We start from the raw sequence: 26,173 nt of genomic DNA, 5'->3' as shown, positions 1-26,173 counted from the left end.
GACTCTACTGCAACAGTTTTAGAGTACTATTTAAGCCTTCAAAGTTAGCAGTTAAATGCAGATTCCATCTTCAAAAGATCACAGTGCCTTGTTGGAAGGCATACATTAAAAACTCGTTTGACTGGCTATTCCTTATTCATTCTTGAAAAAGTGTTTATGACTCAGTAATTTTACAGCAGACACTACATGGTACTTATAGAAAATATTTTCTATTTTCAATTGTCAAAAGTAATTTCTAAGTTATATATGGAAAACTAACATCTATATTCTCAAGCTTCTGGGATTGCTGAGATCAAGAGTAAGCAACTAAATTAGAGATAATTTGGAAACAAATAGTCTCATAACAAATACTGAGTTCATACTGGGGTCTGGGATCCCGCTTACTGTGGTAAAGTTAACATTTTTCCTCACTGCCTTGGAACATTCATTCCCTGGATAAGAGTCCTTGAGGCCAAGATAAGTCCACTCTGCAAGGCCACCAGAGACCAGTAGGCGTGGCCATTATCAGCCGTTGAAAATCTTGTCAGTTCAGATTTTGCCTGACTTATAAACACACCATAGATCTACCTTTTTGTGTATGTGTGTTTTCACTATTTTTAATAGGCCTGGAATTTTACATACCTTCTGTCAGGATATAACATGCTGATTCATACCAGTCAGAAAGAACACATAGCCCTGTTCCTGACAGTCCTGTTTCCAATGAAGTGCCCAGAGAAGGGTTCTGGAAAAGTCCTACATTATTCTTTCCTGAATGTTAGTTTATATGTGTTTCTCAGACTGAGTTCCCTGAGGGCAGAGCCTGTATCTTATCCATCCTGTATTTTTGCACAATGAATAGCACAGTACTTGGCACCAATAGGGGCTGAAAAAAAGTGCAATATGCACACAAAACAGAACAATAAACCTATCAGCACATTCACTGATTACATAATTTAGCGTGAAGAACATTCTGTTAGTAAATGAATGCGTCAATAACAACTGTTATTATTTGAAAATACTGAGTAAAGGTGCTTCCAGCACCTCTCCTTTGAATGCTGTGGAGTAGAGGGGAGAAACTTCTCCTGGCAGCTGTGAGGCCTACACTACAGTCATAGCTCTGTCTATGGACAAGAAGCTATGTCTTTGGACAAGAAGCTTTCAAATAAGTATAAAAATACAATGTAAGTTTTAAAACCTCATTAGAATAGACATTTTTGGGGAAATTTTCACTTGCCACATTTTCAGTATCTAGATTAAACATCAGAGAGAATTATTTTGATTTGTATAAAACTTACCTGATGATAGCTTTTGGAAACTGTGTTCATTATACCAATACACATATCCCTCTGAATGTTGTTATGTGAACATCAATATATTAGCCCATGTGAATCTTGTAGCTGCCTTTTCTGTTCAATTAGTGTTCTACAGAATTTATAATCCTAGTAAATTTATAATCCTTATTAAATATTTAGTTATGAGTATCTTAGGGATGGATTAGAATTACAAGGATCACTCTTCAGAATCAATGAGGCATTTAAGAATCTATTTATACTAGGCAGGCTTGGGGGTCTCAGGGTGCCCCTCCCCCTGACAGATTCATTCAGCTCTTGACATTTGTGAGTTTAGTAATCAGCATCAACGACTCCCAAAGACAGCCCTTGTTTTTCTGCATCCAGAAAATGCCTTCAGTGTGCAATTTCTTGAGCACCCTCTTTCACCAAAGGAAATGAGATAAAAAAATTTACATTTTTTAATGCTATAAAAAGCTGCAGCTTAACAGTGATGATAAAAATCAATGATTCCCAGAATTTTCACTCTTTACCAGCAAACTGCTATACTTTGTTTAATGTTCCTGAGTTTAGGTTGAAGAAAACTTCAATCTAAGAACATGTTCAGGCATAAAAGTAAATATACTTAAAAGTTAACCTGCCAAGACCCATTCTGACCTTCCAAAGACAGACATAAGGAGGGGGGAAATCCTATAATTAGTAACAAGGAACACCATAGCATAACCACATAGTACTTAACATCAGGGCAACAGGAAACAATCTTAACATTAAATGTTCACTTACAAAGTGGTCTTTTAAGAACACTTAAGTTATGCTTCATGACACCATTATGATAGCTAGTGCATATTTTTAATCATGTTTGATACAAAAAGACTAGACTAGATTTGCCTAATTTCTTTTGTAGGAAAAGCTTTGAAGTTTTTGAAATACCATATTAAAAGATGACCAAAATTTCTCATTAAGAAAAGCATCTTTTGTGGGAAATCTAAATTTAAACGTTCCAATGTAAAGTCCTAAGCATAGAAAAACCTAGAAGCATACTTTAGAATTTTTAAAGCAATCAGAACAGGCAATATTAAATTATCATGGTTTTTGAGAAAAACAGAGGCGCACTGTACAGAAGACCCTCACATTTGTGGTTCTGCATATTCCCTGTGGGCAGTGCCAACCCACTCTCTCCCCTGTAATGACTCTTTGTTTCTACTAACCCCAAAGGGCTGGTAAGAGCTCTGCAAAGTGAAGGGGGGAAGGGTGAATGGAATGCAGCTGCAGGCTCTGAAACAATGCTGAGTCCATATATTTTGTTCCCAGTTAGAATAATAAAAAGGAGACTGGGGTGGGGGTGGAGGATTGAAGAGACAGAATCCAGAATTAGCAAGGTAGGACACCAAGTAGCTCAGAGCATTCAGTCACCCAGGCCCCTCCTCCTTCCATCCCAAGTCTACTTCACCAAATCTAATAACCATTCATTTGGGTTAAAAAGCTTATCTGTTGGGCCTCCCTGGTGGCACAGGCAGTTGAGCGCCACACTGAGAAGCTGTGGGCAGCCTCTGCAGCGTGGGTTCGATCCCAGCCGGCCGGCGAGGGTCCCACATGGCGCAGCAGACCCTCTCCTCTCTCGCCTGCAGCTCCCCTCAGCAGTGTATTTCGTCAGTCTGCCTATTCTGTTCCCCGCTCTGTCTCTGGTGACTCTTCTCACCCTCCTGCACATCTGACCTGTACCCTGGTTCTTGCATAAAAATAAATAAATCTTTAAAAAAAAAAAAGCTTATCTGTTAAAATTCAAACACCCACTAATATCTAAACCTACCAGTCATTTATATCTAAATTACTTTTATCAGTGAACATCAGTAGTTCTCCCCCTATGTGCAGTATTCTTCTGTTACTTCAGCTAGCAGAGGTAAACTGAGGTTGAAAAATATTACCTACAAGATATTTTAAGACAAAGGTGTACCACTTTCACAAAATTAAATTATATGATTATGGCTGTTGTATTTTATTGTTAGATTTTGGGTTTACCTCTTACTGTGCCTAACTATAAATTATACTTTATCATAAGTATGTCTGCATAGGAAAAAGCACAGAATCTATAGGGTTAGGTACGATCCAAGAGTTCAGGAATCCACCAGATCTTGCACCTGTATCCCCTATGAATAAGGAGGGGACTACTGTATACGCAAGCAAAGAATGGAGTATGAAGACAGTAAAATAAGCAAAGACTACCTGGTACACTCGCACACGTGACAAAAGAAAGTGGTGGGCAGGTAGATAAGAGAATTCAGAAATGGAGGTCCAAGGTCTCAAACTGCCTGCTTTACAGATGGTTCCAAGGCCTAGGGGCAACTGGTGTGCTAACAAGTGCAAGTGTCTGAATTAAGAGCCTGCAAATGTCGGTTCCCCATTATACAGTTTTTCAGTGTAAACTGGTAGAAGAAAATGCCCTTCACTTCCATTTCCCTGGCCCTTAAGTCCCAACTGGAGGAAGGGGAGGTAAGGGAAGAGGCAGAACACAAAGGAGGTGACAGCTGCTAGTGAGGGAAAAGCAGCTCAAACCTTACTATCTTCTAGGTCTTGCCCTCTCCTTTCCAGATAAACCTTTACTGAAAATCCATGGCACCCTCCAGGGCTCATGGATTCAGGCCTGCCTTTGAAATCTCCCTTTAGGTATTACTGATGCCATTAAATCTTGCAAGAAAAGCAAACAATTGAAGTTAATCCCTCAAATACAGAATCAGCATGTGCTAAGACTACCTGACAAGTTATAAAACAAAAATCAGAACATTTGTTCTGATTATGAACCTATTCATGAACACTCAGTTACTAGGAGAGAGGAGGAAAAAAGGACTAAATTGTAAATTTATCAGTGGAAGCAAAGCTCTGACATTCACATACAAGGATCTCCAAGTTAGTATCACACAAGATTTAGAAGTACTTCTCATTGGTGTAACATTATCTAACCTTGTAACTCTTGAAATGTCTTCAAGTTATAAATTTCAGAAAGATGATATATATTTACACTGCACTTTTTTCATTTTGTAGCAGCAAAAATTCACAAGTATAGATTTGCAATAAGCAAGAATATTCCACATTCAGCTTGCCTTTTCTCTACAGCTCTAAAATTCATTTACATATACTCCAAATTTTCATATTAAGATCAGTATATAGAGACAAATTCAGAACTGAATGTTAATTAGGTGAAGGAATGACTGAGTATTATTTATTAACTATTAATTATAATAATTAAAGAATTATGCTTACATTTCTCCTATAAAGTTTATCAACTATTATAAATACAACATTCATAGGTCCATTTTATTAGGAATTATCATTTATTATGCTCTTAAATGCAGCAATAAAAAAGACACAGAACACTTTGTTTATTCTGTGCACTGTAAAAACTCAATTTGCTATTTATACATTTTATTTCCTAGTATGTACAGTCCAAGAAATGAAGGCTACAGATGCAAACATTAGTTAACAGTAACAACAATTTCATAATTATCATTTTCCTGAAATGAATAACGCCTTGCAGTTGCTTAACTGTAGTACAGAAAATAAATTCTCATAATACTTTGATGTTTTATATTAATATAAAAAAGGTTGAAAATAATCCATGGTTTGGAAAAAAGCATTCTAAGTGTACCTGAATCATTTCTTAAATAAATCAAGAAGATAATTCAAGTATCTTAAAGCAGTCAGAAATTTACATTTAATAACAAAGCTTACACATGAGTGACATTCTACTAAAAAACAGGCGAAAACAAATTTTAATTTTAAGAGTTAAAAACAATAATGTGTTAGTTAATAAGAAGATTAGATTTTCTTGCTAAATCAATAGGAGTACTCACCCCTTGGAGCCCTTGGAACTGAATGGAAGGTCGAAAAGGAATTAAATTCTATTAAAAAAAAATAAGAAACAAACAGGTCAACCTTGGTTACTGTGACACAACTGAATTGTTTAAACTTTAAGTCTGTGTATTTAGTCACGTGTGATGGTCTCCGAAAATATCTCTTCATTACACATTTGGGTTTGCCAGTCATTATAATAAAATTAAAATCCCCATGATCAACATATAATTCTCTGAATCAGACAACAAAGGCTTCTATCTCCTGGTAATGTAGTTAACATGATTTGGCAAAAATGATTAGCATACTGATTCAATTTACATAAAGAAATTCTCGTTTAGTTTCTTGATATATTTTAAAAAGGGGTGGGGAAAGGGAAGAGAATTGGAAGCAGAACAAAATTCTAGAAATAAAAAATAAAAGTACTTGAGAATGAACTTTGGCTTTCCTTTTCCTCTCTTTTTATCAGAGATCAATTTTTAGTTGTGGGTCAAACAGATTATCATATTTTTCTCACAAAATTTGCTTCAGGAGAATATAATTTTTGAACAGCATTTTATTTTAGTATGAGCTTTGTCCTCTTCATAGCATCAATATTTTATAATAGAGTTGTATATTTAGACTATCTACCATAGTCTCAGGCACAATTTCCTGTATCCAAGGTCACCAGTATGTTTTTTCTATGGAAATGCTTTTCCATAGAAATCACAATTGGGTAATATTTAGTAGCAATACATTAGTCTCTACAGTATTTCTCATGCCTTCATATCCAAATTCAATGCACAGAGACAAAAACAGTGGTTTCTGATCTTGCTTATCCAAGCAAAAATATGTATGTGCCTGCCTCTAGGCTTTTGCACATTAGCTACCATTTCCTACCACTACCTATGACTTCAGAAACTGCAGATTTAAAAGGTTACTAATCAAGATTACTATAAACTAAATAAGGAAAGGATAAGTACTTAAGAGGGTAGGTAATGTAAATAAAATATCAAAGTGGCAATATTAATCTTTTTCTCATTTATAAAAATGGAGAAATACATTCCTGGAGTAAAAACACTGTAACAGATACAATTGATATTATCATAATATACTATTGTCCTTCTACCACCCTAAAAAGATCATTTTAAAAATATTTGAGGTAACATTGGTTTACATCACTATATATAACTCAGGAATAGGTTCCCACCACCTCAGATGTGCATCACCACACCATACCTACACTACAGCACCCACATTCCTTTATCTCATACCATTGGGCCCCCACCCCTCTAGTGGCCTCAACTCTGCAAGTCACTTCTAGACTATGCTTTCATTTAGTTTTGTGTGTTCCTTTGTTTTGTTTCTCTACATTACACAAATAAATGAAATCATTAGGTATCTGTCTTTCTCCCTCTGGCTTATTTCACCTAGAATAATGCCCTCCTGGGCCTCCCCGGGGGCCTAGAAGTTATGTCTCAGCACCATCACTGAGATAGTGAGATGGCCCACTGTGATAGCCTTTGTTCCATCCCCAGCCAGGGAGCTAACCCACATATGGCACAGTAGACTTGTCTAGTTCACTGCTCCCCTTAGCAGTGTATTTCGGTAAATCTGCCTGCTCTGCTCCCCACTCCGGTGAATCCGCTCATCTCCCCTCCTCTGGCCTACCCCGCAGTTCTTCAACACAAAAATAAAACTTAAAAAACAAAAACAAAACATTGCAATTCTATCCAAGTTGTTTCAAATGGCAAGAGTTCATCTTTTATTCTTTTAATAGCTGAGTAGTATTCCATTGGATATATGTACCACATTTTCTTAATCTAGCCATCTGTCACTGGCGCTTAGGTTGTTTCCATAATGTGGCTATTGTAAATAGTGATGATAAAGGAATGCATACATCCCTTTGAATTAGTGTTTCTATGTTCTTTGGGTAATGCCACGGAGTAGAATTACTGAATCATATAGTACGTCTATTTTTAATATTTTGAGAAATCTCCATATTGCTTACCATAGTGGCTAGACCAGACTGCATTCCCACCAACAGTGAACAACCTCACCAACATTTGTTTTTTCTGGTTTTTTTCTTGTTTTGATAAGAGCCATACTCACTGCCATGAAGTGTTATCTCATTGTAACCTGTAGGTCATCTGTATGTCTTTTTGGAAAAGTATCTATTTAGCTCCTCTGCCCATTTTTTGTTGTTGTTGTTGTTAGGCTCTTTGTTCTCTTTTTAATGAATTGTATGTATTCTTGGTAGATCTTAGATAATTAGCCCCTACTAAAATATGATGCTCAAATATTTTCTCCCATTCAGTAGGGTATATTTTTCTTTTACAGTACACAAACTTATAAAAGGATCATTTCACTTTAGACTTATCAGTGGAATCAAAGTACAAATGAATAACAAACTTTTTTGGTGTGTGAGAAATGGATTTTTACAAAGGAAAAGATAAAATGCTTGACGTTTTAAAATATTTTTTAGTAGTGATTTATTCTAATTCATGGTCTTTTTGAAAATATAAAATACAAATTAATACTAACTTGATATTTTTTAGAAGGGAAAAACTTGACCCCAAACTACTTCCGATAGCTAAATCTCTTCATGAAACAATGGCAAGATGCCTGCAGAAGCCCTCTCACCTGGAGGTAAGGTTGTCCTACAATTTAAGCAACACAGATTTGGGTTCTAGCTCTAAGGGTGTTTCAATCAGCTTTGCATCTTGAACCTTTCTTCGAATCACCAACATTGAGCATCTCGTAGGAGGCCACTGAAACTTTCTTCCCTGCAACCAAGAGGCACTGCAATTTTAAATTTTCTTTCCATCAAGTTCATCAATTTGTCTTGGTCAAATGAATACTAACATTTCTCAGTTTTCAAATTGTCGACTTCTCTGCTAGATGTTACTTCTTCCTTACACTTAAAAACACTAGGCTTCTAGCTCTTCCCTTTTCTCTTTCTAAATGCACTTTGCTGGTTTGGTGATGATTCTGCATCTTTTCTCTATTCCTTAACTGCGATCTCTCCACAATCTCCTTTTATCTGTCTAGGACAGTGGTTGCATTAGAAACTCTCAGTGGCAGCAAAACTGGCAAACCCTAGACCAACCCCTTCTCCCCTACTCCTCCCCACAACCAAACTGGCACCTCTTTTCTTTTTTGGCAAGGTACTTCTATCTTTTTGGTTTTCCTGGCTCAACCTTGAATTTAGTCTTTTCCCCCTCTTCCCCTTACACATTCTAGTATTCAATTATACACCACTGGGATTGAAGATTTCCAGATCCAGAGGTAATACAGTTGATGCCTACCAGCCATAAGCAAGGTATCCTATTAGCAGCTAAGATGGAGCCAAAACTCAATCGTCCCATTTTGCCATACTGCTTTTCTTCTACTACTTTGTACTCCACAAACATTTGTTAAAGAAGATTCAACAGTGTGTGGGCCTAATCCTTCAAGCTATAAAGTTTACATTTTAGATGGACAACATGTGAGAATGATTAAGTCCTAGGCTAAATACTACCTGGAATCTTCAAAAAGGAGAAGAGTATGGGTTAGAACAGATAGTACAAAAGCCAAAGGGGATACAAAAAAGTGGATCTTGAGCAGCAATTTAGATGAGACAAAATCTAGGGAGCAGGAAAACCCTAAGCAAAAAAGCAAGGAACTAGGATTAGGTACTATGTGGCAGAAGGAAGGTCTCTCAGTACATGCACAGAAAACACAAGTTGTGTTGAAACACAACACAAAGGAGGGGAATTGGACCTGGCTATCCCTGCCTAATCTTTCCTTGACCTCAAAATTTGTGTGTTTTTTTTTTTTTGCTTCTACCTGTTACAGAAAAAAAAAAAAAAAAGGACATTAATTCAGGACTTCAGAAGGCTTATCCTGTGAAATGAAATAACTCCACCCTAATCCTCTCCATTACCCATTCAGGAGTGGCCTTTAACCCTTGCCTTTGACATGAAAAATAATTGGAAGCTCTTCTAATTTGGAATAAGAAAATAAGTTGCTGAAGTGTTTCAGGAAAGCAGCTGTTTTAGTCGTGGGTAAGAAAGATGGAGATGACTGCAGCTAGGGAAAAGGATTAGAGATCAGCTTCAAGGGATCTTTTATTTAGAAATACTCTGTCAATAAAGATCTAAATTAGTATGGCTGCATCTAGAGCAAACAGGTGATGGTGGACTGTTTGGACAATCTGAAGGAAGAATGAAAAAGTGTGCTGAAAGCTTCAATATCAGGTACCAAAAAAGAATGAAGCAAAGGTGGCTCTAGAACTCCCAATCATCTTCCAGCCAGTCAGCCCAGATCAAATCAAGCTCTTAGTCTTGACTTTGAAAGCCCTTTGCTGTATCAGGGTCCCATCACAAAGCACCTAGATAGAAGCCTTCCTCCTCTACTTCTTCAATTCCGTTCAAGTGGTGTTCATCATTTAAATAGCTAGCAAAAGTTCTCTCAAAAGTCACTCTCAGCCTGACACACAACCTGCAGTGGTGGGCTCCTTCCCAGTAGATTCTAACAGCAAAACAAACTCCTCTTCATGGTAAACAGACTCTTAATCTATAGGAGGGGCCAATTTAATTGTCTACTTTCTCCCATTGTGGGTCAATCAGGTTTGCCTTTTTTGGTATTCTATTTCTACCTCCTTCGTGTTTTTTCAAGCTGGCATACCTCCCCAAACACTATTTTGCAAATCCATATCAAGAAGTTTGATTAATTCAAGTTTGTGATTAATTTTCTCAGCTAAGTCTTCCTTTGGGTAAACCAGGAATCAAACATTCGATGTTGTTTAAGGACCCATGCCAGGTAAATGTGAAAAGAGACTGGACATGAAGTAAGAAGTGGTAAGTATCTACAGAATGAATGCCCAAGAGGAAAAGGTTACAAATTTTAAAAAGCTGAAACCTTTTCTTGTCAAACAAAACATTACTGCTATTGTTTTGCTATCTCTGAAGTATGCTCAGTTTAAGTTAATTCCCATTAGCTGTTTGCAATTCTATTACATTAGGGGTATATTTTTTCACAGGTTGTCTTACTCCTAGTTGTTATGATATGGAAAGCCAAACACATATTTAACTTACAAGTATTAGAGCTAATTAAAAAAAAAAGATGCTGGACTTGTTTTCTTTACATATGCAGTATACTACTATATACATTACTCTCCCTATAGATTAATATTCAGGGCTGTAGAGACAAAACAATATGACTGTGCATTATATTAATTTAGGAACTTTTGAGAGTAATTTTGACTATCTGGTTGTTTTTTTTTTTTTAAAGATTTATGTATTTTTATACAAGAGCTGGGGTGCAGGCAGAGAAATGAGAGGGTAAGCGGATTCATCAGAAACATAGTGGGGAGCAGAACAGGCAGACAACCAAATACACTGCGGAGGGGAGCATCGGGCAAGACAGGAGGGGTCTGCCACGTCATGTGGGAATCTCCCTGGCTGGCTGGGAATTGAACCTGTGCTGCAGAGGCTGCGGACAGCTTCACAGGGCTGCGCTCAACCCGCTGTGCCACTGGGGAGACCCTGTCTGATTTTTGCCTCATAACCTATATTTAAAACTTAACTAGGTATGCTTATAGTTCTATCTGTATTTCTTGATTACACATCAAAAACATAAGTTTTTATTTACAGAGTTTCATAATGTACAGAGAATTTATATATCCCTTGTCTCAAGTGAGCCTCCCAAACTAGCCCTTCGGTAAGGGTAAGAATGCATCATCACCCCCCATTCAAAGGAGGTAAATAACTCTCCAATAGGTAAAGTACATTGCTCAGAATCTCCAAGTTAGAGGTTAATAATACTGGACCGCAAATCCTCTGAAACCTAAATAAAGAACTCTCTCTTGCCTCTATAACAAGTCACCCCTCAATGCTGAATATTTAAAACATTTAAAAACCCTTAAGAGAGCTCAGTTCCATTGGCTTGTTTCCAAGGAAACTTTTTATAATTTCCAAAGTTCAGTTTCTGACTAAATTGTAAAATTAGGCTTTTTTTTTTTTTTTTTTTTGGCTATAAGCAACATGTATATAGTAAAGGAGAAAATGTAGAAAATGTAAATATTTTGTTATTTTTCTTTAAAAATAGTAACATCCTCATTTATGGAATAGTTGTTATTGCTTTTCCAACAGAACAAAAAAGATCAGTATTACTGAAATGTTCCTTTAAGACAGTTGACAACCCAGAAGAGAAAAATACACAAGAGAACCTCTAATGCTTTACTGAATTTAATCCCAATTTTAGACAAAAAGATGTTACTAGGCTATAGTTCTTGAATGTTTTTAAAACATAAGGAAACAGAACTCTACACCACTTACATGTACCTGACCACTGTGCTAATGGGACAGTTAGCAGGAATAGTAAGTTTTAAAAGTCAATACCATTAAAAGCAAATGTCTCAAGCAGTTTAGTTTTTTAGCTAAAAGCACAAAAGTAACTTCAATTACTGCATATACTATAAAATGCAACCCAATTTTAAAAGATAATGTGATTATAGGTGGCAAGTTTTAAAATAATGTTTATCTTGCTAAGCACATTCCCATTACAAATGAGTTTCAATATGGCTTCAGCTTTTGATGTTTAGCTTGAGTTAAATATTTGCACCAAGCAATTCTTGAAAATGAGGTAAACCTAGGGTTTCACTGAATAGTAATTGAGCTGTGAGTAGTGATTTGGTATCCTCATTCAACAAGGGAACACAAAGCAAACTGGCACTAGCGAGGAAAGACTCACTTGGACTGATGCTTCAACCTGATAATGGTGATAGTTTGCAGTCAAAAAGTTTTCAGTATTTTTAGAGCTCCTTGGATTAACCTGTATTTCAAGGGATGTAGGATATTTTAAAGCATAGAATACAAATATAGGTAATACTAGAATGCTTGGAAGTTTGATTATACTTTTGACAATTGCCATTACAAGCTGATTCTACCTACTGCTACAAAAACTGCCCTGAGACCAAAGAGATCTATGTCCATTTATTTCCAGGGACTGTGCTTCCTGATATATGACAACTACAAACGTAGCATATAATTTACTAAGTAATTACTAAGTAATCTGAACTCTGAGTAATAATTTGTCAAGTCAGAAATTCTTTTAAGGTAGAAGAGCAAAGCTCTATATTCTTTGGAGTTTAATAAAAAAAAGTTACTTAACCTGTAAAAGATGTTACAGCCATCTCTTAGGTACATATTGCTTATCCATGCAGACAAATTTAATCTATAGTTTTACTCTATCAACCACCGTTGGTTTTGTCAATGTACAAACATAAGGTATAACATTCTGAGTCTAGAAAAGTATAATTTCTCTAAGAAACATAGCGAGCTTATAGAGATTTTTCAAATTTTATTTTAGAGATATACTTGAAAACCTTTGGTTTTCCTTCTGAACCTTCCACTATGGAACTTTGATTTAACTCAAAGTTAACCCCAAATTATTTAAAATCAACCAACAGCTTTATTGGTATTTATACTTGGGATTTATCTGAGCACCGAAGCTGCATTATAAGTCATGACAAAGGTAATGCGAAAGTAATTCCAAAGTCAAATATATTTTTGGAACTTTGCCAAAACCAGAACACTTTCTATAACTGGTGACGGTTCCGGTGACTGCTTTAAGTGGGATTGTTTCAAAAAACAATTACAGCTACCTAGTTACTACTTAATGAGTGCTTAATATGTGCATGTACAACAATCTTTTTTTTAACCATCATCTCCATGAATTCTCCCAGCACCCATGTGGAGTGGATACTACTATTCTCACTTCTGCAATAAGTCCTATGAATTACCTAACATTACACAGTTAATAAATGATGTGGAACTCAAAGCCTGGCCTGTCTCACTTTAACAACTGTGTTCTTACCACCTTCTACAGTTAGCCTCTCCTGCCCTTGCTTAACAACAGTTATATAAAATGTGAATTATCTGGAAGCTACAAAATTAGGAAATGATAACTTTTTTTTTTAATAATATAGCTTAAGGGAAATATCAGGCACTTTAAGAATTTGTTTCGTCATGCAAGTAAATAGCAAAAAATATTTATGACTTTCCCAGGGATACAATTTGTATTGGAGAGCACCTTTTATTCCCTAAAAGAGGAACTAAACCATTTTAAGAACTTGTAGTTATTATTTGTAGTTATTATTTTTTAATTCAAAGATTGTATTATAGTCTTTAAAAATATTACCTGATAGGGAAGCCAAAGACTAATACTTATGTTTTAACTGCAGTGATAAAAAAAAAAAAAAATTTCTGGAAACCCTTTCTAGAGAAAAGAGACAAAGAAAATTGGAACCAAAGGAGTAAATAGTACAAAATCAGACCGATGATCCTGATCAGTTATACTCAGTTCTTGTCAAAAACAGGTACTACATTTAGAATGAAAGCATGAATTTGAAATTTAGAGATAACCCAAAGCTACTTAATAAATGGTATTTCCTTTTTTACCCCCATTATTTTATTAGATGCCAAGAAAGAGTAATTAAGCTTCACAAAATGTAGTATTTTGCTTTGTGAATCAATGTAACTTTAGAATATCCTCTGCAGATTGGGAAAAGCCAGATTAAAGAGCATATGGTATCACAAATGATTTCTTTCTAGCCATTATATATTCCCTGCCCCACAAATGAAAAAGGTATTACCAAAACAGTAGTGAGAAGAGGCCAAAAAACTAATCTATTTAGCACAATCCTTATTTTGAAAGATGGTTTCTGGGAAACTGAGGTGATGTGGTGATACCAGTCAAATGAAAAATAAATTATTATCACAAACCTTAGGATTTGAAACAGCTTCCAGAGAAAGAGGAAAATAAAAACTGAGTAGCTAAAAAGTTAACTACTATGGACCAGCCTTTAAATTATGCATAATATTCCATCATTCCTCCACCCCAAGCTTAATGTAAACTTTAAAATTGTATAAGCTTACTAGCTATATCTGACTATAAATGCAAATGAAGATTGTTTCCTTAGGGTCAGGATGGCTAAAACAAAAGTATTAAGAGAAATGTAAAATGAATTTTGAATTTGATGGTGAAGATTATTTTTAGTACTGGAACGTAATAAAAATGAAGCATCTAAAACACATCTCACAAAGGAAATCATCAGAAAGCTTGAAACAGGGAAATTATAAGATCATACCTAATATAAAAAGATGACAAGATCATTCTGGCTGCTGTGCAGAGAATGGATTCGGGGTAAAGCTGGGGAGGGAAAGTGGAAGCTTGGAGGCCTGTGAAGTACATGGCACATGTGAAGGGAGATAATGGTGGCTAGGACTAGAGTGTAGTGGTGAATGGGTTAATTAAGATTGACAGAACTTGCTGAAGAATCAGATATGTCAATTACTAGGCAATTGGTGGGGAATGCTGTTACTTACTGAGATGGGGACTACTCAGGAAGATACAGGTTTGAGGAGTGAAATCAAGAGTTATGTTTGGATATGTTAAAGTTGTGGTACCTACTAAGCTATGATGAGGAAATGGGATGTTGGAAATGAGTGGACCTGGGAGATGGTAGAAGCTGGAGATAAATATGTGGAAGTGACCAACTTACAGGTGACATTTAATCTCACAGAACTAGATGACTCACAGAAGTCACTTGAGTGGAGGATACTCTGCAGGAAACTCAAAAAGAATGGACAGGGAGAGTAGGAGGACTATCAGGAAAATGTTTCCAATGGGAAAGAGTACTCAACAGGACAGAATGCTGCTGAGGTCAGGTAAGACACAAACAAGAGAGACGACTTGGTAACAAGTTGCCACCTCAGGGGTGTGACCGAGACAACCCAACTGGAGTGGGCCGAGCACTGGATGGGAGGGAGACAGATTCTGCTTCTCAGACACATCCTCAAACATAATCTTCCCTCTTGAGGGACCCTCCCATAAACAGTGAATTAATTTTTTTCACATGTCAGCCTATTTCACATTTCTTGATGGTAGGGGGGATCCATGACTTATTTAACTTGCTGTATCTCCAGTGTCCTAGTTACTATGCCAAGCACATGCCAGATTAATAAATGTTTGCTAAATGAGTGTTTGGTAGTTGTAATTCTGACTATCTCAATCTTTTATGAAGGAGAAAAAAACCTCTTACGTTACTCAACTAAGTTTTTACTACATGGGTGTTTTCTGGTTCTCTGAGGCATATGGTTTCTAATAAAGGAAACCAAAAAATGACGATACTAAGTAAATATTATTTCAAAAGATGCTAACGCGGAAGTTTCCAGGTAAGCATAGTTAGATGCTAAAGTATCTCAATGAATCTTATTAGAAAGTTTGAGCCTGGTTCCACCCTTGAATAAACCTGTTTAGTGGAAAAGTCATCTAGCAAGCTTATCTCCACAGACCATAAGTTAAGCAGCCACAACTGATCTATGACAATGTATAACAAAAGCTTTACTATTTTTTTCCCAAAAAAATCTGTCAAAAGGAAATAAGAATCAAAAACCAGGACAGAAATTAAGGCAATCCAGAAGAGAGAACACTAACCTTTCCTTTCAAGGTTTTTAGGAATCATTTCAAAATGATGCTTGAAATACAAATTGAGGCACTATTTCAATAATCACTGGGGACAGAAACCATACAAGTTCAGATCTTCACGTTAAGTCAAATTAGATTTTCAAATTATGCTCTATAAGTCTTAAGTGCAATCTATAGAAAAGGCTTTTGAATAAGGAAGTCTGTAAAATACAAACAAAATTCAAAAATCTCTGCTCAAAACCAAGTTTTTCCCCACCTAATAATGTTAACTTCCCCCAAATCACCAATCTGCCAAATTTTCAACCAAACAGAAGAGTTCGTAAGACATATAAACTATATAGCACTGTTCTAGTCTAGCACAAAATACACATCTTAAATGTAAAACATACAATCAAATCCAAGTCTCTCAGTCATCAAACAAAATCCTAAATGAATGTTCACTAAAATGGTACTCATCATTTTTAGCTCCTCCACCCCTCTTAATCTTACAACTGCTTCTGATTTTCCTGTTCCTGCGAAAGGTACTCCTGGTGTTGATTAGAAATTTCCCAATTCAATTCTAATCCTTTAAAACATGTTGTTAAATCCTGTTCTTATCTAATTCCACAAGCATTCTAATTTCGACCCAAATCATCTCTGTCCTGCTTCATAACTTGTCTATTTCCTGCTGGATTCACCACCTATTCATCAGGCCAGATACTAAATGATCTTGATACATTGCTCAAATCGCTTTAATTTTTATCTCCCCAGTGTTAACAGAACAAAATCCAATCTGCCTTTCCTCTCTTCAGTCCAACTAGATCTTTCTCCTGCACTCCAGGATAAGTGGAATAGGCCCTTTATGATTCTCAGAGCCTGTCCTAGCTTTTCTACTTGTGTCCTTCCCTTGCCTGGGCCATTCCTCATGTGGAGATGTGGTTGTCCATCCAGTCTCTGCCTGCTAAAATCTTACTAAAATCCTTTAATACTCAAGAATGATTTTGAGACCAGTAACAGATAAGATCCCTAATCAGAAAAGAAATACAGGCCATTTGTCTGACAATCCAGTTAACTATGAAACTAGTAGCCAAATTTTCTGACTGTAGAGTTCAATTTAAGGTGCTAATTTGATTCATGCATTTTAAAGGAACATATATCCTAATTAAAGACTCTCTCTAAATGCTAGATTTTTGGCCTTATCAGGCAAAGTATCAGGTAGGGAGGGGCATAAACATTTACATGGCTCTCAAGATCCCTAACGCCACAACAGAAATTACAGATAGGTAGATAAACTGGAAGAGAGAGAGGGGAAAAGAAAGACAGAGAAAGCAAATTCTCCTTGGTTAATTCTGACTTGAATTATGTCATGTTTTTCAGCTTCAATTTGATTTTCAGCTTCAATTTGATTCAGCTTCAGACATAGCCATTAATTTCTTGTCTTCAACTCCAGCCCTGCTTTTCTAGATTTTTGCATAAGTCATGGGAAATGTCCAGTGGAGCTGAGGTATGCAGGAGTCAAGTGTGAATTACATACATGCTGTTTTCTTTAAAACTTAGCTTATTTTGAAATGCAGAAATACTCTCATGAGGTCACATTTCAGAGATACTTTCTCAAATACTCAAATACATTTTCTCCCAAACTGGCAAATACGTGGTTGGACTCTAATGACAAGTAAGAGAGGAGAGAGAGGAGAGAAAGGAAAGAGAAGAGAGAGGAGAGAGAGGGGAGAGAAGAGAGAGAGGGGAAAGAGGGAGGGATGGAGGGAGGGATGGAGGGAGGGATGGAGGGAGGGAGAGAGAGAGAAAGACAGAGAGAGAGAGAGAGAGAGAGAGAGAGAGAGAGAGAGAGAGAGAGAGAGAGAGAGTCTCGTCACCACAAATTGTGAAAATGACCCGGTATTGGTTCAGCAGAAATTCTCATTTTCCTGAGAATTTTTGGCTTTATCACGAATTACCTAATAAGTACTATGAGCACAGCTTTCATAGTTTTTCTTACAAGTGCAAATAGAGCAAATGGAAAGGCTGGATCTGGTAATTGTCCTCTAAACTTTCCTGTAAATCATTCCAAGAATTCTATGCCCCTTTCCTTTTAAATTCTCTTCTTGAACATGTTCCAATCCTTCACATATGTTCTTTCTTTCTTCTCCCAATTCTGGTGCCAAGATTCCCTGTCTATCTTTTTAGGCAATCTGGCTACTGCTTTTCACTGGGAGGAGCACCCTCCCTTGCACTGAACACCTGATAATTTGAATACACTTTTAAGCGCACTTACTGCAACACAGGGCACAAATTTGACCTTACTTGATAAACTACATTTTAAGATCAAGTTCAAACTGAAGATGGGTAGAAGTTAAAGCCCAGTAAGGTTAACGAACTTAAAGTAAAGCTGGCTGTATTTTAAAAGTGCGAGGAAAGGAACTTCCTAACACAAACTTCATTGTTTTACTTAGTAAACATGTCTCATGGCAGTGGCAGTTCTGTGCTGGCAGGTCTGTGTGCTGGAGTAGCGCCTTAAGGAGAATAGGGTCTTTTTATATTTGTAAGGCAGATTACTGCACCCACACTCTTAAAATTGTTTGAGGCAGAAAAGGGAAGAGATAAGGAAACAGTACAGCATGAGTCTTTTCTCTCCCTTAATCCATAATGAATCAAATGCTTAAGTTCACAGGGTATAAAGAAAGGCTAAGGAGAGGAATCGCCTCCCCCATGAACTGTGGGATCGGTGATTTTAAAAGATCAAGTAATACATTAAAGGGAGCCATTCATTAGGAAGGATAGTAGTTTTGGAGGTTTATAAAATACCTCATGCTTTGACTGGAACTAATAATATTTGGTAATACTGAGACCAAGCCTCATACAAAAATTAAATGCATTTGTTCAAATTTTCAAAATGATCATTTTCCTATTCAAGGCAGGAAATTATTTAATGCCAATGAGGGGTCAATTTTATGGTGAAGAACAGAACTGGACTTTTAGTCGTGGACTTAATGTAATGAAATACACATGTTGATTTTTAATGCTGCACACCTGAAATCCATGATACAATGCAATGTTACTTCATATTTTTTTTTTTAGTAAATAAAGAAAAAGTATGTAAAGCCTGCAATTAGAGTTGACAAGAAAACAGATTAACCGAATCTTTCTTAAAAGGCTTTCTGATCTTTAGGCATAGAGAATGAATATCCCCTGCCCCAAAACACATCTGTGCAAGCTTTTTATGTAACAGTTGAGTAAATATGATATTATTTGAGCCATCACCTTTGAACCATGAGTAAATGTTTTTAAAAACTATATGGACAAACTCAGCAATCACAGCATCTAAAAATAGTATTTTGATAAGATTATTGTTATTCCAAACGAATTATTCAAAAGTCAATATAAAGAAAGCTACATTACTGGAGAAATCAGCTAAAATATATTTTAGAATTTTAAACATAGTTATAGGAGAAATATGTAATTGGAGTAACATATGCTTTTTTAAAATATGTAGAACTCATACAGACCACACAATCACAGATACCAATTTAAGGGTTATAAAGTTGTAATTTGTGATTTTAATTTTGTAACCTGTCTCCACATTCAAAATTATCTGTAGTTTAAAAAAAGGAGCTTTGCAAAAATATTCTAGGTATCTATAACAGTATATCTGAATTTATTTAAGAAAATAACTTCAGTTAACATTTTTTTATATATCATCAATTTCAAACTTTTTGTATTCAAAAGGAGTGGCAAACTACTTTTAGGAAATATTTACTTCAACTATAATTCCCACTCCTGGACTCACATGTCTCTGACCCCCATCTTCTCCCCCACCTCAGTCCCTATTTAGAAAGGTTCCAAGTTAGCATTCTTCATATCGTCTCTAAAAATAGAAAACTTGAATAATGAAGGTCAATTAGGTTTGTTTGTCTTTGAAACAGTGAGGAATTGTTTCCATGAACCCTAATAATTCCATATACTTGCTCAATTACACCTAAAGGACTTCTGTATTCTGTCTAAATTACAGTTCCCTAAAATTCCTAAATTTACCTCCTAAAGCCTTAGGACAGGGGGATTAATTTAGTAAAGTAAATCCAATGAATAAAATAATCTGGATAAAAATAACTCTTTGAAGCTTAACTTAGGAAATTCAAACCTGCTGAAATTTCTAGCCCTTTGAAAAGTCATTAGAAGAGGACGAATAATAATCATAACTGTGCACAGGCCAGAGCCACTTGAAGGCCACTTGTCCTGCATCAAGCACCTTCCTATCTGAGCACAAGTAGGGTGGGGGTAGTTTTATGTGAGAAATCAAAGCCATTTTGTTCCCAGTTTTGATGGCTTTACCCTCAGACACTTCTTCCCAATTAGTCAATGCATGTCAACATATTTCTAAAAAGCAGATATAATTTAAAGTCAGGAGTCCTACTTCTGAGGTTAGAAGGTATAAAAGGCCTTTTACTTGGTGGAGAAAAGCTCAACCAGATGCGGACTCCTGGCAGCTGTTACTGTGACTATGGGGAAGCCCTGACCGCCCGGATTAAGTCAGGAAGAGGACACATTTGTGGGAGGTTGAGCTGAGCATACCAGAGGAAAGTGCAATAAGCACCAACAGTGTGTACAGTCACCCAAAGAGTCCCTCATTTCTTTTTTTAATTGCTTTCTCCTTTTCAACCATATGGGGTTAACAGTCTCATCTGAACTCCTGCTTTTCCATGTTCCTTAAAAAGCGTTTCTGGGGCTGAAGTGTAAAGTAAGGCCTGGGGACAGGAATTAATTAAGTCAGAAAAAAAAGACTGTCCAATTTTACTGGCACATCAGCTTATTTCTTACCCCTGTGCCTGGTATGCTACTGTTTTTGCCACCAGCTTTTCAGGAGAAAAGGAATCTACCTGGGTCTGTTCTCAGAATAAAGTGCAGAGAAAAAATCTTTTCCCTTTCCTTTTTCTGCCTCTGTACAAACTGATTAGACCCATTAATTTGCAAGCACAGAGATGGAAAAAAGATAACTATATTATCATAGGCAACAGAAGTAGTCAAGAGCAAAGAAAGCCACTGGCTTTGGTACCTTTGATTATCAAACAAAACAAACAAAAACCAAATAAAAATCAATTAAGTTGAGGGTTGGGAGAGAAAGAAAATTTTTGATCTCTCTGTCTCTTCGAAGACACTGGTATATAAATATAGGGACTTTGGAATCAAAGCTCTCCAACCTGAATCCCAAACATGTCACTACAGTGTAGGAACAGAAATGAAAGTCAGCGAACAGTGCTGTTCCCTAGGCTCTAGTGGTCATGCAGATCAGTGGATACTGGTGAACTGTCACCTCACCATCCCTTCGTGAGTGTCCCCTGTTACATATCACTTTTCTGCCAAATGTATAGTACCTGTCAATCTTACTGAAATCAACTCTATAGTTTTCCTGTTCTCCATCTAAGGTGGCTGGTTGACTTACTGTCTGCAGGGGTGTCTCTCCCCACCCTGTGTCAGCCTTTCTCGGGTTCCCTGCATCTATTTTTCACTGGAGGTTGGCCTCCTCCTGCTAGCTTCTTCCTCTCTGGCCTGTGTTTTTCTTTTTACATCTCCTGACCTACCTTCTTCCCACTGTCAATCCTTCCCACGCCCTTCCCTTGGAACAAGCAAGCTTATCTCTCCATCTCACAGGGCTGAGTTTCTCTCCAGTGCCTGCTTCTGTCCCTCTGCCTGCCTATCTGGCTTCCCCCATATGGGCCTCCCACTTCATGATGCTGCTATTCTTTCCCTGCAGGTGCACCTGACTCGCAGTAGCTACTAACACATGTGTATTTCTTCAATCTCCTTACATCTCTGCTGCTAGGTATTCACTGACCTCCCAGCTACACTGTAAGACTCTTCATGGGATTTCACCATCTATAGAAAGCCTATCTATATTTCACAGTCTATCTTTATCCTTGTGCATGTACACTTCCCTCCCTTCCCATAAGTCTGAGTGTTTCTCACCATATGTTTCACTGCTGGTGACACCTGTGTCCTGGTGTGTACATTCATGTGTCCACCCACTTCCGAGTACCCTCCTGAGAGCAAGCTCACCTTTTTGACTCTCTCCTTTTTAGAGCTACACTATGTGAGTTCATGTACTTCCCAAGCTGTGCACAACTTGTGCTTCCCTGTTTGCCCACTTTCGTAGGGGTCTCAGACTTCCCTGGCCCAAGTTCATGAACTCCTACTGAATGAGGGTTCACACCTCTCCTGTGATCCTGCTTTCAACTGTCTTTCTTCTATGCATTTAAAGTGCCTGGCACTAGTGGGAGCTCAACAGATGTTCATTCTTTCTCCACTTTTATCTGAAGAACTATGTGAGTCTGCGTCTGGCTGTCCCTCTGGCCCTCCGTGCCTGTCTTATGAGATCAGTTAACTGGAGTGTTTCCTTGGATGGACTGAGCTATTTGTGAAGATGCCCTGTGGGTTTTATCTCAATAAACTCTCCTCTCCCATTAAATGCTGCGCGTCTCTCTCCCTCTCACAGCATATCCCTCCTCTCATACAGTGTGTACATCCCCGTTTGCCTCCGCCACACACAGCATTGAGAGTTAATAAACCGCTCCGACAAGTACACAGATTTCAGCGTCTCTTCTCGGTGCCTCTCTCCCCGTCTTCTTTTTTTTCCCCCCAAAGTGAAAACGCGTTCCAAGGTTTCTACCCTAATTGCCGCGTATGTGTGTTAATCGGACCCTCTCGCTGTGCTCGCTGTGTGTGTCCACGGGGCTCTCTCTGAAGTCGAGGTCCGTGGTGAGAGGCCGGGAGCCTCCGTCTGGGATGCAATGTGTCTTCCCCACACCCTCGCCCCACATCTCAAGGGCTCTGAGTTTGCCAGAAAATCGCTATCCCCAGTAACCGAAGTGTTGCTCCTGGGTGAACGCTGGATGCGTGGCCTCCGCAGTCCGCCGAGCTGGTGTACCAGCGCCGGACTCGGACTCGGACAGTCTCTGGGAACACCAAGCACCGGAGTCCCCGAGTGCCTGGGAGTGCAAGGTGTGTCCCCCCATTCCTTTCCACGCGAAGCGACTGCGCCCAGGCTCAGCAAGTACAGCGTGTCCCCCGCCCCCATATGCGGAGCGCCTCCGTCCCCGTCTCTGGGTACACCGAGTGTCCGCGCACACACCAAGCACCTGTATCTCCAGTTCCCGCGAGTACAGGGGGTCTCCGGCTCCAAAGGCGGAGCGCCCGCGTCCGCGTCCCCACGGGTGCAGGGTGCCTACGTGTTACACCGCAAGCGCTGCCGCCCGGAGCCCGCGGGTCGTCGCGGCTCCGTTCCCCACGCGCCGGGCGCGCCGCCGCCCCGGTCAGCGTGGCCACCTCGCTCGGCGCCCCGGCGCCCCTCTCCCACGTCGCGACCGAAAAATCCAGGAAACCCGCGGTCGCCGTCGGAAAGTCCCGCAGCAGCCGCACGGGCGAGCCAGGGATAAGGCCGCCCCGGCCCCGCCGCCAGGGGCCGCCCGCCCGCCCGCCCGCCTCCCGGAGCCCGGGCGCCCCGCGGGCCGCGGCGTCAGCGACCTGCCCAGCTGTGCCGCCGCGGGCGCTGACGGCAGCGGCGGGCGGTCAGACGTCCCGCGACCCGGGTCAGGGGTCGGCACCGCCGGGCGACGGGGAGCGCCCGCGCCCGCTCCCGCTCCTCGCCCGGCGGGTCGGCCGGCCCGGCCCGCTCACCTTGTGGCTCTGGTAGGTTTCGAGCGCCCGGATCGCCGTCTCGGTGAGTTTCACATGCAGTACGGTGATGTTGTCCTGCCCCAGCCGCCCGCACGACAGCCCGTAGCGCTGCTCCTCCCGCAGGCCCGCCGCCCCCCCTGCCGCCATCTTAAACTCCCCGGGGTGCCGCCGCCGACGCCGCTCGGGCTCTAGCCTCCACTGCGGCCGCGGCTGCTCGGGCTTCTGCAGCCGCCGCCACAGCTACGGCCATCCCGCTGCTGACGTACTGTCATATACTGCGCGCAGCCAGATCTCGGACTGCCACAGCGGGCACCCGCCCCACCCCGCGGCCCGCGCCCCGCCCCCGGCTCGCTCATTGGCCCGGTTCCCCTCCAGGGCCGCCCTCATTGGCCGCCCTCCGCACGCCCGGGGGGCGGGGCCCAAAGTCTCAGGAGTTTTGCTCCCGGGACGGGACGTCCGAGAGGTAAGAGACTGACGTCGAGGTGACGCGCCAACTTAATCATTTCTGACGTCACGTCTGGTCGTCCCGGTCCGCTGGCCGCGATTGGCCAGGGTGGTTTGGGAGAACCTCGGTAAACCGGGTCTCCGGGTGGCGGAGGCTGATTACCTGGAGTCCTAGCCCCGCCCCTTAGGGGGATAGTAGTGAGGGCTGGAGAGAGGAGGGGAGAGTTTTCTTCCTCTGTTGGTCGTCCCTGGCGATGTGGGATGGAGAACTTGGTCCCCCGACGGCTGGGGAAGCTTGGGGAGTTCGGTGTGCGCGAGTGAAGGAGTAGACCGAGTGGGTGGAGAGCTTTTCCTCAAAACTCAGTTTAGTGCTATTGTTGAGCAAATGGAATTGAGGAGGTTGACTTAATCCCACATCTCACCCTAAATTTACTCATTCCACCCTAGGCTCGGGTTGTGCTAGATTGTGTGGAGCAGGTTAAGTACAACGCCAAGCCTGAGGCTGAGATACCCTTAGTTCGGTAGGCATGGTACTATGAAAATTGAAATTCTAGGTCTTTCCCTAGTCGACTCGGTTGTGGCCCCAGGGGACTTCCTCGGAAGCTCACTGATGGGGCAGGGTACCTTTTTGTGGGACTTGAAGAGGCACTCCTGATTAGGGTGGTCTCTTTTTTATAAAAGTATCATGGAAGCATAGAACTGGCCTTAGCCTGAATGAAAGGAACACCGACACCTCTCATTCCCGGTCCTGTTGGAGTTCTGCCCATTTTATTTGACACGGATATGAGAAAAACTAGCTTAGGCTTAAGCTATTGAGGTTAAGCGGAGGAGATGGGAGATGGGGGTGTGAGGATGCGGGCAGGCCGGGCATACTTTCCATTCCTGGCGACATTGGGCGTGTAGGCGTGGCTAAGGGAGGGAGCCTAATCATGAGCCCTCTTCAGGCGGTGTGTGAATAGACTGACAGATAAGCTTCCCCTCTGAGAGGATGAATTAACTGGGTGATCAGAAACAGCAGATAAAGACAAAATATTGATAGCTATGAAGCCCTCAAAGGTAGTTCTTAAAATTATTCTTCTGAAATTTGAGATGCTTGTTTCCCTCAGATTGTACAACATAGTTGCGTTTCACAGGGATTCCCCAGAAAAATTTGTAGGCATTTAACCAGTATTTCCCATCCTTTAAATTTGGATGGGCTATGATTTTCCAGAAAAGTCCAAGAGGGAGTTTTTCATGAATCATCCCTCCCCCCACCTGAATAAATCCCTTCCTCAGGCTACAGGTACTATCTCTTGATTCAGACCCTCGAGACTTGTATGAGTTTAATGTGAATTACAAAGCGAATCCTCCTTCCATCGAGTATGGGTTATGTGGAAACACCTGCATTGAAGCGCTGGTTCCATTACAGGAGAGCATTTTTTAATTGACTTAATTTTAATCCACTAGAATTGGCTAGCTGTTAAGATGTGATTAACACTTGTTAATTTAGTTTACTAGAGTGTTAATTATCTTAAATTCATTGAATGGAGAAATTAAGGCAATCACGAAAAAACTAAAAATAATTTTATACTTTAATTATTTTCTTGTGTTCGCTTCACTTTGATAGGGAAGTTCTGACCACATATCTAAATCTTTAATTAGTTTGGGGGGAGGGGTTAGTCAGAACAAGTAAAACCTGTATCCTACAGCTTTTCCGGTGAATGTGGTAAATCCCCGCCCACATGACACTAACTTGGCCTTCTCTTACTCAGAACTTCTGATGACATCCAAGGGGTGGGGGAGGAGCAAGGGTGGCTTTTATAAGTGTAACCTGTAGCCCCTTACTAGTAATTGATTTTCTTAATTATGGTAAAAAAATTTTTTTTTTCTCATATCCAATTTTAGGGACAGTGGGTAATTGTTTAGTGAGTTCTTTGTGGTTTTTTCCCCTTCTGAGCTTTTCTACTAGGAAAGGAAGCAGTGACTGTGTATAAAGTACTATGGTATTCAGTAGTGTGTGTTTCTTGGTTGCTTAGTGCGCATTGTGCCTTCCTGAATCAGAGGTAACTTGTGATGCTGATAAGGGTAATTCAGTTTGAGGGAACTGATGAAAGCTGCTCTTAGGGAAGTTTGCCATTTTAAAGATAGTATTCATATCATTATTCAGTTCAAATCATAAGTAATGAATGAATGCAATTAAATGTAAAATGTGGAGGATTTAAAAACTAAACTGTATATAATCTCTTATTTCAAGGAATTTTTGTTTAAAAAATTGAACCCGTATACACCAAGCAAAACAGAGAATTGTAAATGCTAACTTGGGTGGTGGTGGTGATAAGCACAAAAATTCAGAGAAAGAAGTCTCGAGATGTTTTATGGAGGAACTTGAACATCTCTTAAAGGCTAATTAAAGTCTAGGTGAGTAGAGGTGGTATAGATGGGGAGAGGCCAACTAAAAATGATCTTAATGATCGTTATAGCTGAACCCATTCATTTCATGAATGAGGAAACAGACACCCTTAATTTAAAAGCAACCTGCC

The 26,173-nt window shown here is 39.6% G+C and overlaps 1 protein-coding gene across 1 annotated transcript in view; it reads right to left on the bottom strand.

Annotated features, from left to right (window-relative positions):
- ELL2 (elongation factor for RNA polymerase II 2) overlaps positions 1 to 23,357 on the bottom strand; it is a gene marked incomplete at both ends in the record, with an annotated part of 82,934 nt that extends 59,577 nt beyond the window's left edge. Inside the window, 2 exons of the mRNA XM_084232922.1 lie at positions 5,117 to 5,164; positions 23,211 to 23,357. Of these exons, the coding sequence (XP_084089048.1) occupies positions 5,117 to 5,164; positions 23,211 to 23,357 (195 nt within the window). The remainder of the gene's footprint in view (positions 1 to 5,116; positions 5,165 to 23,210) is intronic.
- Between the last annotated feature and the right edge of the window lie 2,816 nt (positions 23,358 to 26,173).

The sequence above is a fragment of the Talpa europaea genome (genome assembly GCF_964194135.1).
Source record: "Talpa europaea genome assembly, chromosome: 5".
NCBI classification, from domain to species: domain Eukaryota; kingdom Metazoa; phylum Chordata; class Mammalia; order Eulipotyphla; family Talpidae; genus Talpa; species Talpa europaea.
Note: the sequence above shows the minus strand (reverse complement) of the source record. Positions and strands in the feature narration are given on the sequence as shown.